At 43.8% G+C, this 12,777-nt stretch overlaps 1 protein-coding gene across 1 annotated transcript in view; it reads left to right on the forward strand.

The window, feature by feature from the left end:
* The window catches only part of ACSS1 (acyl-CoA synthetase short chain family member 1), a 74,489-nt gene that overhangs the window by 38,215 nt on the left and 23,497 nt on the right, over nt 1-12,777 (forward strand). The window contains exon 3 of the mRNA XM_019716781.2: nt 7,947-8,146. Within this exon, the coding sequence (XP_019572340.2) occupies nt 7,947-8,146 (200 nt within the window). The remainder of the gene's footprint in view (nt 1-7,946; nt 8,147-12,777) is intronic.

A 12,777-nucleotide genomic window follows, 5' to 3' on the forward strand; every position in this document is an offset into this window, starting at 1 on the left:
CAACAACACCACAGTCAGCCATGGCCTGTGGCCTGCAGGTTCCCAAAAATTGCCCAAGAGCCACTATGGTGCAAGTCTTAGCTTACCACCACCAGCAGACATTTCCAGGGCTGCCACGGGCAGTTTGCCCACAGCAAAACGGCTTCTGCAGCCTGTGGGGTGGGGCCAGCACCCCAGCAGTCAAGAATGTTCTGGGCGATGTAGCACCAGTTGTGCAGAAGGGTGAGGACCCAGGGTGTCACGAAGGCGGTTCACACACGTGGATTTTACCAGACCAATGTGGTCCAAGGTCCCAGACTTGGCCCTTTGGGGGAGGACTTAACACTGAAAAGATGGCTTAACATGTGTCAGGCTCCACACAGGGACAACAATGGCTTCTGTCTCTTCAGCTCCTGCTCTGTAGCCACACAACTTAGTCCTTCCCCACATATCCCTGGGCCTCCCAAGCTGCTGCCCCACTGCACCAGAGATGAGAAGTACCCACAAGTGAGCGAGTCTGTGTGCTCTACAAGAGGCTCTACAAGAGGGCGTCTGTGTTTCCAGCTGCCCTTCGCCCCATCAGTAAGAGCAGACAGAGTTGTTGCTGAACTTTACTGACAGATGTCGTGGGAACTTCTCTTTGCAGTACAGGACCTCTCGGTTGGGGAGTCTGGCATGGAACTTGGATCCCTCTTTCTTCAGGGGGGACCTCTGCTGCTGAGGTGATCTTCCTGGCATTCAACCACCATCCGTTGACCTGGGGTTAGCCTGCCTCGTGTCCCCCCACCTCGTATCAGTCTTGGTGTGGCCTCTTCTTTATCTCCTTAGTTATAGGGGTTCTGTTCAGCTACTTTTCAGATGATTCTTGAGGTTTATTACACTATAATTTATTTGTAATTTGGTGTGAACCTGGGATGCAGCAGGTATAGCATTTACCTAAGCCACCATCTTGGAGCCAATCCATCTATTTTCCGTAATTACCCTTTTGAGTAGGGTGAACCTCAGGTTCAGAGCCTTTAGTTTATTGTTAAAATAAATTACATAAAAATAAACCAACTCTGTAAAATGTTACATAAATAGTAATAGAGTTGGCAGATGGCAAAATCATGAAGTCCAGGTACCTTTGCAATAGAAAGCAAACTGTTCTGATACTGAGGGTTACAGAGGAACTGGTTAAGACAAGGGTTTTGGAGCCAGGCCTAACCCTTTTAGTTGAATAGCTGTGAGAAAGTCACTTAACTGCTGTGTGTCTCAGTTTCCTCATCTGGAAAATGGAGGGGGTATGATGGTAGCTCATACCCCAAATGCTGTTGTGGGGTTACATGGGTGTGTAAAGGATTCAGAGCAATCCTGGGCACAGGCATTCACTTAATAGCTGTTAGTATTGTCATCCCATGGGAAGGAGATGTGAAGGGTTGGGGAGTAGGTAGGCAAGAGGAGAGTGTTCTGGATAGTAACATGGGGGCTAGGGAAGGCACCATCTCCTCAATGCTGAGGAGGTAGGAGATGGTGGGCCTGAAGGTGGCCATAGCTGGCCTAGAGAAGAGGTTCCTTGTGCTCACAGTGGGAGGCATATGTGGCTGGAGAAGGTGGGGTTGCTGGTGGAGACTAACATAGGTGACAGATGGGTAGAGAACGAAGTGCATGGTGGGGTGGGCCTGCTTTCCCTCCAGCCTCTTGGATCTGCAGGTCATGGGTGAGTGTCTGGAGCCTGCAGGTCAGCAACAGCCCTCACTGTGGATGACACACTCTTCTCAGATCCACTCCCCACCCCAAAGTGAGGACTTCCCATCAGTACCTGCCATAGGGATACAGCAGGTGGGCTGTGGAGGTGACTGGTTAATGCATGGCATTCAAATACACTTTTGAGGCTCATTCACCCTGAGCCAATGACAGATACCCGCAACTTACACAAAAGCAAACTGACATTTTCATTCACCCTCCTGAGAACAGACACTTGAGGTGCCCATTTGCTATTAAGGAACCACCAGTTTTCACTACATTTCTTTTTCTACCAATTTTTGCAATAATTGTGCCTGGGACTTCATATTTGATCCTTGTCTTAACTCTGTTCCGTCTTAACAAAATACCACAGACTGGGAACTTATAAACAACAGAAACTCATTGCTCACAGTTGTGGAGTCTGGAAGTCTGAGATCAAGGCGCCAGCATGCTGACATTCTGGTGAGGTTGCCTCCTCCTATAGCCTTCTTGCTGTGTCCTCGCGTGGTGAAAGGGGCAAGGGAGCTCTGTGGGGTCTTTTATAAGGACACTAATCCCTTTCATGAAGGCTCCGCCCTTCTGCCTAATCACCTTCCAACAGCCTTACATCCTAATACCATCATTTTTGGGAGTTAAAATTTCCACCTGTAAATTTGGGGGGACACAACCATTCAGATAATAGCAGTCTTCACAACCACCTTGGTAGAGGGCCCTATCATTAGGCCATTCTATAAATAAGACAACCACGGACCCAGGTGTATGGGGAGCTGGAGTGGGAACCCCATCTCTGATCAGAGGTTGTTTGGCCTCCAATGACACACTCTCCTGAGAGATAAATTCTGAGTCTAGTATTTTCTACAGAGTATAGCCTCAAGGAAAATACAGTTATTTTCTGTAGGGAATTTAGAAAACTTGAAGCTTTAGTGATCCCAAATTCACTGGGTGACCTGGCGTTACCAGTGGCAGTTCAGCTGTACTGTGTTCTGTGAACCCTAAGTATGCCTGGGACCTTTGTTGGAAAATTATAGTTTTGGGAGTTTTTTATGTTTAAGTGTGGTTACGGCTTTATATTTTACTGCAGCTTCTCTTTGCTAAAGGTCATAGTCACAAAATCAAATAATGATGTGTTAGGAATGTTTACTTGGTTTATGAATCCATTCAGCTGAAGTTCCTGAGCTTCTATTCTCTCAGTGGTAGTAAGTAGCAGAGTGAGCAAGTTTCATCACCATTAAATCAGATTTAGTGGCTACAGTAATGTCTGGGCCAGAGAAGTCTGCCAGGAGGGAAGGAGTTTGTCCTGAGGCCTGGCTCTGAGACATGATTCATGAATCGTCTCTGTGCTCTGCCCCGTCTTCTATGCTTTCCCTGTGTGAGACAGGTCCCCTTGCTATGTTCTGCTTTTGCAAAGCCAATTCTTTCATTTCTCACCAACTTCATCTTCCAAAAATACCTTGCTGAAGAGAATAGCAAATTCTAGACAAGCGTACTGAGGAAAGATGAGTGTTCTTTCAAGTTCTGCATCTAGACCACGGAGTTGACCTCTTCCCTATCAGTACTCAGCCTTGGAGAAGAGAAGTAACTCTCTGTGAAATGCTTGTGTCTGTCATGGGTCTTACAGTCACATACCAACACGATTACCTGGGTTTACTTCTTTTACTGGCAGATGAAAATGAAGAGAAAAGTAGTCGGGAGTTGGTTTAGCAGTGAGGTTGGTCCTTCCCGTTTGCTCTCTCAAAGAGGCAGAACATTTTCTTGCTAGTGTGACACTGAGGTGATGGCCAGCCTCGCCCTGGCTTGGTTCAGGAAGGTGGGAGGCATCTGCAGAGTGGACATGCGCTCATGGTTAGAGCCTGAGGTCAAGTTGCCCTCGGCCTGCTGGGCTCTTGTTGCTTCAGGCTTACCTGCTGTTCCCATTCATTCAACAAATATTTATATGGCAACTTTAATGAGCTAGGCTCAGTTCTGGACACTGGAAAAAAGGCAATTAACCCCCACGTCTCTGCCCAAGTACAGATTGACAGTAAAGGAGGTAAGTCTGATAGCTGGTGTCTATTTAATGACCACTAAGAGCCAGACTAATTGTAGGAAATGAGCAAATCATGGATTCCTAATTCGTTCATTTCTTAAATACAACAGCACACACACATGGCTTACCGTACTTCCCTGGGCTGCCATCAGGAAACACCTAGGAAGGAAAGATACTTTAAATTGGAACCATGAAAAACCAGCTTTGATTTGAAGATAGAGAAATAAATACCACTGTATTTCTTCCTCTCTTTCTTCTGAACTCTATTTCCAGCTGTGTCCCATTTTGGACTGAACTGTGCCTGGGGTGCTTCTATACCATCTGAGTTTAGGCAGGTGTCATGTTGGTTACAAATACTTATGGTCAAATTTTGTCTTTAGCACTGGATAAACATTATTCCCAGTTGATGCTTAAGAGTTGGCTATAGAAGGTCTCTTTCCTTCCTCTAAGGCCAGTCAGCATTTTACTAGTATTAAGCACCATGTACACAAGGCCACATTTGTGTATTTGCCTTGTCCACATTGTTTGCATATGTCAGCATTGAAGGCTTGTCCTGGAGGAGTCTACGTTGCAGACAAACTTAGATACCTTGCTCAGTACCTGAATAAAAAATGTTATATTTCTCTGTGCACTTGAAAATGTAACTCTAATTCATTTTAGTGAGATCATTTCTCAGAAAGTTGGATGTTCCTGTCCCTTGGAAAGATCCCACAGGTAAGGAGGAAGCCAATGTTTCCTGCAGTGACTGCCCAAAGTACGGGTCATTGAGTGGCTGCGTTATCACCAGAAGCAGTTTTGAACAATCTCTGAGTACTTGGAATAACCGGATCATTTGAATAACATTTATTTTTCAATGATTTGAAGACCTACTCAAATATGGTTTGCTCACCATATGTTCCAATGGAGGAGATTGCTAATGAAAAGCAAAAATTTTAAATGAAAAATCCAAGTTTGAAAAATAATGGATTAGCTGGAAAGATGAGTAGAAATTGAGATAGAATTAAATAGGGAAATGGAAAGTCTGCTTTTAAAAAATAATTCCCTGATCATAACGTGGGAAAGCACTGATTAAAGAGCTGTTCCATGTATTGGGGAATAAGAGGTGGGTTAGTGGGAACTTGTTAAATTTGAACCACCTGTGTCAGGTGTTAAAAAAACTCTTAATTTACATGGTTAAATAGAGCTGAAGTCAAGGGACTGGGTACCTATATTCTGCTCTGGGCAGACACCATAGGAATATGGGGGGTCCATTTGGTAATGTGGAGGTGTCTAGAGTGTGTGAGTGGGGACATGGAGAGCTGGACGAGAGAGAACCTGGGAGATAAAAGGCTTCATGAGGTGGTGGAGGGTATTCAGGAATTTGAAGGGCTGTCATTGAATGACACATTAGATTTCTTCAGGGCAGCGTTAAACAACTGTGCTAGGACCAAGGGGTGTAATTTGAATAGCTACAAATCTTGGTTCAATTTTAGGAAGACTGTTTCTCTACTAAAGTGATACAAAGGGGCAGCCCTGTGAGGTGGTGACTTCCAGCAGTGTGATGTTTAAACAGAGGCTGGACTGCTCTGGACAGGAATGTGGCAGCGAGGTTTCTGAGCCCCAGGCTCTACTCTCTGTCCTTCAAGGATTCCTTCGACCTTGAGGTTTATGGCCTTGGCAGATTGAATAGAAAGGGGAGTGTGCTTGGAGATTTACCAGATCCAATTCTTTATTAGAAATTTCTCCTTTGGATGCAGCCATAGGGGTGTGGGACCCCCAGCTCCAGCTCTGGGGCTCATGTTGAGACCCGTTGACCCTCCAGGGAACACATGGTTTGCCTTCAAGTAGTCTCTAAACTCTTCCCCAGGGCTATGGGTCAACTGCCAGGCAACTTCTGCCCCTCTAGGGAAAATTCACTCATTCCTTTTCCCTTTGTTGCCTTGCTCCTCCTCCACACAAGTTTCTGGAAACTTTCCAGAAAAGTTTCCCGGCTGCCCTCAACAGGGTCCCACTAAGCTGAGATAATGAATGCCCTTCACACTCTCATGCATGTGCCTTCATTTCCCCAGTCAGAGCTGTGCTTCTGGAAGAAACATTCCCTCTCATTTCCTTTGTCTAATGTCCCACTCACCCCCACGGTACATAGAATGGAATGTTTGACATCTTAGGAATTCACTAACGTGAGTTAGCTGATTTTAGTCATTTTTAGAAAATGATTTCAAACAAAGCTGTCTGATGGGAAAGATAGTAACTACTGAATGTTTGGCAGGGTCCTGGGTGGGTGACACTTCTCATTAATACTTGTGACAGTTACATAAGGTGGTGGTGCCTGCTGTTTCTTACGTGATTGTATGGTAGCTGAGAAAGGTAAGCCCCCATGCTAATGCAACTGCTACAGAAAGCTAATGCAGGCCTCTCTGTTCGGACAATTCACATGTGTTCCTTGACTTCAAATTGCTGCCTTTGGTCTGCAGAATGACTGGATTTCATCACTATTGATGTGCGGCACACAGTCAAGCTTCTATCTCCCCCAGCACTGCCTGGAGGCTTAAGTCCTTAGAGCTACGAAGATGGCACCTGTACTGGACTTGAGTTACTCTTCTGTGTGATTGACCATAGCTGCCTCTTCAGCACTGTCATAAGCCATCCCAGCCTCTTCCTCTGGAGTAGTGGATTGTTTCTGGCCCTTAGAATCTCGGAGTTAGTTTTGGGGGATGTTGGGGAGGGGCTCTTTCTTTCATCATAAACTTAGGTAAGTGGTGGGTAGGGTGCCACTGAATGATGTCTTTGCCCTCCTGAAAGCTTTAAGGAGAAATGATGAAATCCCGCAGAAGAGGCTCACTGGAGCTAGTCTGGGCCGGAGTCGCTGGCAGCAGTGGGGTGAAGTGTAGGCTTGGCCTGTGATCTGGTTCTCATCTGGTCTCCTTGCATGATGGCTTTGGGAAGAAACTTAAGCCCCCTTGAGGCTCCTGTCTGAGATGGGGACCTTTCATTTCCATTCCACTGCGGTTTCCTGAGCAGCCTCTTGTTGAGCTCTGCCTTTCTCTAGAGACCTTTCCTTAACAACCCTGTGAACAGAGGGGAGCTATGCAAACGCACCTATAGGGGGCCTTGCAGAGCTTGAGGGTCTGACCTCTGGCCCACCTGTGGCCTGCAGCAGCCACCACTTCCCCACTAGGGACCTCTTGGAACACTGCAGAGGGCATGGGTTTGGCTCCATTGGTGGCCTGCATCAACCAGAGAGAGGAGGGCCTTGGTTTCCCCTTATTCTGTTCTTCCGGGTTAGTTTTTTTTTTTTTTAATTAAATAATAAATTAAAATCAAACCGTGTATAGCAAAAATGGAAAATGGTTAATTGCAAAGTCCAGATTCAGCTAGACCAGGCGTTAGAGCAAGGTGGAAAGGAGCCTCCAGCTTAGTTCTGCTCTTCCAGCTGCATTTCTCCACTGCCTGATCCATTCTAGACAAGTGGGCAGTTCCCAGAGTTGATTGCCTAGACTTTGGGCCAGTTTGGGTCACGTGGCAATCCCCAAGCCAATCAGCTTGTTCAGGGAGATACAGGGTTCTGATTGGCAGGGCAAGACTCGTGATAAGCCCATGAGTGGAGGGCAGGATCACTGCACAAGGGGAGGTGTGGGACAGTGGGCCACTGGCGCAGCCCATCTTCATCTCACCGTGCCCATTCAGCGCCTAACATGGAGAAAAACGGGGTGCTCTCATTAACCCCCAACCCTGCCTTGGCACTACATGGAGGTTGACTGTCCTGTGCCTACCTTCCCTGCTGACTCACTTTGGCCAAGCCCAAAGTGAGCCTGCACCTTGCCTGGCAAGAGCCTTGGTGCCACTGGCCTGTGTTGATTAAACAAACTGGGGCCTTGTCCCCACTAACTATTACTTATGAAATATTTATTTTGGAGGTGAACATTTTTAGGAGTTTCAGGGATATGAGAATCTACACTTTGGCTGGTTGGGGTCTTTGAGTAGCCCTGCTCTAAATGGAGGCAAGGATAGTCATTTTACCTCAGCAGCATGACAGTGAATCTTTGTTACTATCAAGACCAGTTAAAAACATTGTTTACTGGAAAAGAACTTACCATGCAATAAGTATTTGGTTGTTTGCTGTCCTCTAGGCACTGACTGGGTGTACAGTACATGGAATTTGCGGAATTATTCCACTCCAGATTTTTCTGTGTTTTGGGCCTCCTCTATCTCTAATGGCCTTCTCTTCTCTGTGCCACAGAGAACTGCTGGAGACCACATGCCGCCTGGCCAACACATTGAAGAGGCATGGTGTTCGACGAGGGGACCGTGTGGCCATCTATATGCCTGTGTCCCCACTGGCTGTGGCTGCAATGCTGGCCTGTGCCAGGATTGGAGCTGTCCACACAGTTATCTTTGCTGGCTTCAGTGCGGAGTCCTTAGCTGGGAGGATCAATGATGGTGAGCATGTGGGCAAGGGAGAGGGAGGAACCCAGGGTCCGCTGGTCCTTATTTCTTGGGTCTTGGCCATCAGGGACTTAGAGTGGAGACAGACATTAATAAAAGTCACACAGACAAATGACAGATACTACCAGGGACAGGCACATCGCTGAATGAGCATTTGTTCTATGAGCTGAGATCCGAGTGTGTTTACCCACGTGAAGAAGGGAGGAAGCTTCCAGGTGGAGGGACTAGCACAGGTACTGGCTGAGTTGGTGGAACAGTATGTATGAGGGCCTGGAGGAGACTGGCATAGCTCCAGAGGGGGAGAGAAGAAACGTATAGGGTGAGATGAGGCTGAGGATGTACAGGGAAGGTCCCACAGATCAATAGCTGGAAGCCTTTCATCATGAAGAATGATGGGGACCATCTCCGGAGACCTGGAGTCAGGTGTGAGAGCTTGCAACTTATCTTTAAGGTTTTCTGTTGGTCAGAATTTTCTGGACAGTGTGCAGAACAATATCATCTCCTTCCCTTTTTTAGTGTCAGAGGGCCCAGTGTTTGGATGGTGCCCCATGTCTGTTCAGTCTGAACCTGGCTCCATTGAGATTCTAGAGAGTCCTTGAGCTGGCGCCCCAAGGAGGGTGTCAATTTCTGGGGGCCATCAGGAGTTCTTTGTGTCTCAGCGAAGACTTGTCTACGGGTAGTGCACAGAGCTAAAGGTTGGAGTTCTCAGACCCCTGCTGACCACCCTCTTTAGAAAAGGCTGGTAAGCCTTTCTACTCCTTTTCTCCATTTCTCCCTCCACTTACAAGGGCTGGTGCTGCCACCCCTTTCTCTTTCTCTCTCTAAACTGTAGCGCTTATGTGTGAGGCACTGTTTTAAGCACTTTGCAAAGGTTATCTCCTTTAATTTAACTAAGTCCTTGTAAATATTGTCTGAAATACTATTCTTACTATTTCTCCCTTTTTTATTACCATTATAACCATTTTAAAGTATGCAATTCCGTGGTATTAAGTACATTCACAATGTTGTCCAGCCATCATCACTGTCTGTTCCAGAACTTTTTCATCACTCCAGATGGACTCCTCATACCCATTAAGCAGGCATTCTCCATTTCTGCCTCCACCCAGCCTCTGGCAACCATTAATCTGTTTTCTGTCTCTATTATTTGCCTGTTCTGGATATTTAATTAAATGAACTCATACAATACTTGTCCCTTTGTGTTTGGCTTCTTTCACTAAGCATAATGTTTTCAAGGTTCATCCATGTTGTAGTGTGTATCAGTGCTTTATTTTTTATAGCTGAAAAATATTTCACTGTATGGATATACCACATTTTGTTTATCTGTGCATCTATTGGTGGACATGTGAGTTGTTTCTACTTTTTGGCTGCGGTGAGTTGAGCTGCTATGAACATTTGTGTACAAGAACACTTGCTTTCAATTTTTTTTTGGTGTGTGTATATACCTAGGTGTGGAATTGCTGGCTTAAATTGTAATTCTACGTTTAACATATTGAGGAATGCAAAACTGTTTTCCATACACTCTGACCAGCAATGTATTAGGGTTCCAATTTCTCCAAATTCTCATCAACACTTGTTATTTTCCTTTAAATTAATTATAGCCATTCTAATGGGTATGAAGTGGTATCCTGAAGTGTATATTACTCATTTTCCTTGTGAGTAATATCATTGTGGATCTTTTCATGTGCTTGTTGTCCATTTGTATGTCTTCTTTGGAGAAATGTCTTCTTAAGTCCTTTGCCCATTTTTTAATTGGCTGTTTGTTTTTTTGTTGTAAGAGTTCTCTATATATTCTGCACACTAAACTATATATACATACCGGGGGTGCCAAAAAAAAAGAATGTTTACACATTTTAAGAGATGTTACTTATGTTCAGGGTAATCAGAAGTGTCTGAACACAGATGGTAACCACCTTGAGCACCTCTTGTAATTGCAGAAGTCAAATGTGACTTGTATTCATCTTTTGTTATTGGTATATACGGAGTATTACAATTAATACAGGTTTTTCCTTTCTTAAAATGTGTATACATTTTTCTGGCACCATATATATGTGTGTGTGTACAAACACACACACATACACATGTAATTTGCAATTATTTTTTTCCATTCTATGGGTTGTCTTTTACCCTTTCAGTAGTATCCTTTGATGCACAAAAGTCTTAAATTGTGATGAAGTTCAGTTCATCTATTTTTTCTTGTGTTTGTGCTTTTGGTGTATTTTTAAAGGAGCCGTTGCCAAATTCAGTGTCATAAAGATTTGCTTCTGTGTTTTCTTCTAAGAGATTTATAGTTTTAGCTTTTACATTTAGATCTTTGACCCATTTTTGAGGTTTTTTTGTTTGTAACATAAAGTAATGGTCCAACTCAAATCTTTGGCCTATGGATATCCAGTGGCACCAACATCATTTGAACAGACTATTTTTTCCTCCATTGAATGGTCTTGGCACCCTTGTCAAAAGTAGTTTGACCATGTTTGTGAGAACTTATTTTTGAATGCTCTATTTTATTCTCTTGACCTATGTGTTTATCCTTATGCTAGATACTGTAGCTTTGTAGTAAGTTTTGAAATTTGGAAGTATGAGTCTTCCAAGTTTGTTTTCCTTTTTAAAGATTGCTTTGGCTGTTATGGGTTTCTAGCATTTTCATATGCTTTTTAAGATCAGCTTTTCCATTTCTGCAAAAAAGGCTATTGGGATTTTGCCAGGGATTGCACCAAATCTGTAAAACAGATTAGAGAGTATTGCCATGCTGACAATATTAAATCTTCCAATTCATGAACATGGGATGCCTTTCCATTTATTTATATCCTCTTTAATTTTTTTCGGCAATGTTTTGTGGTTTCAGTGTACAAGTCTTACATCTGCTTGGTTAAATTTATTCCTAAGTATTTTATTGTTTTGAAGCTTTTGTAAATGGAATTGTTTTATTAGTTTCCTTTGTGGATTAGTCATTGCTAGTATATAGAAATATAACTGATTGATCTTGTATTCTGGAAATCTGCAGAATTTATTAGCTTTATAATAAACTTTTGTGGATTCCTTAGGGTTTTCTACATATAAGATCATATCACCTATGAACAGAAAATGTTTTACATTTTCCTTTATGATTTGGATGCTTCTTTCTTTCTTTTTTTCTTTTTCCTAATTACTTTGGTTAGAACTTCTGTAACAGTGTTGAATGGCAGTAGTGAAAGTGAATGTCCTTGTTTTGTTTTTGATCTTTGGGAGGAAAGCTTTCAGTTTTTCACCGTTGAGTATGATGTTACCTGTTGATTTTCACAGATGCCCTTTATCAGGTCGAGGAACTTCCCTTCTGTTCCTAGTTTATTAAGTGCTTTTATCATGAAAGGGTGTCGGATTTTGTTAAGTGCTCTTTCTGCATCATTTGAGATGTAGTTTTTGTCCTTCTATTAATGTGGTGTATTACATTGATTGATTTTCATATACTGACCCATTCCTGCATTCTGGGAATAAAGCCTACTTTGTTAGCATTTTGTGTTGAGGATTTTTACATCAGAGTTCATAGGGATATTGATCTGTAGTTTTCTTGTGATGTGTCTGTTTGGCTTTGGTATCAGGGTAATGCTGCCCACATAGAATGAGCTAGGAAGTGTTTCCCCCTCTGCAAATTTTGGAAATTTGAGAAGCATTAATATTAATTTGCCTTTAAATGTTTAGTAGAAATCAGTGATGCTGTCTGGTCCTGGAATTGTCTTTTTTGGAAAGTTACTATTCAATTTTTAAAGACAAGGAAAATGAGGCATGGAGAGGTTAAGTAACTTGCTCAAGGTCACATTGTTAGTGACTGAGCCAGGGTTTGAATGCAGGCATTCTGCCACCAGAGCTCATGCTTTTATCATTACTCTAGGCTCCTCTTTTCCTCTGTTGCTGATATGCCCATAGTTAAAAAGTGTTTCTTTTAAGATTCTGGGAAGCAAACCGTAGCAGTTGACTCTGGGGATTTAGCATATTGGGATTTAATAGCTGGATGCTGGTGCAGCGCTCAGAACCTAAACAACCAGGCCATGGGAGAGCAGGGGCTGAGGCTCAGAGTGCCTCAGTAGGCGATATGGATACTCCTGTAACTTTTCTCTAGAACTCTGCCATACAAAGGCTCTTTCCCAACATCCTTCAGCCTCTGTCCAGCTATTCAGATGTCCCTTTCCTGGGGAACTCTGTTGTGAGAGGCGATCTGTGTTCTCTTGGGTCAGTGAGGGAATGCTTTGTATTGCTCTATAATTATTACTGAGTAGTTATTGGTATGTAATAAACTACTCCAAAACTTAGTGCTTAAAACAGTAGCTTAAGGCAATAAATATTATTGTTGTATTTCATGATTCTGTGGGACAGGAACTGGGTGGGCACAGTGGGAATGTCTTCCCACTGATGATGGCTGGGATATAAGCTGGGTTGGTTTGAATGGTGGGGGGCTGCAGGTATTGCTTTCTCTTCATGTGGCCTTTCCAATGATTAACTTGTGCTTCCTCACAGTGTCGCAACCTCAGGTAGCCAGACTTGTTACATGGTGGTGCATGGCTCCAGGAGGAAGGAAGTGGAAATTGCCAGTTGTCCTGAAGGCCAGGATCAGAATACACATAGTATCATTTTAGCTATACTCCAGTGGTCAA

This window comes from Rhinolophus sinicus, linkage group LG13, assembly GCF_036562045.2.
Source record: "Rhinolophus sinicus isolate RSC01 linkage group LG13, ASM3656204v1, whole genome shotgun sequence".
Lineage (NCBI taxonomy): Eukaryota > Metazoa > Chordata > Mammalia > Chiroptera > Rhinolophidae > Rhinolophus > Rhinolophus sinicus.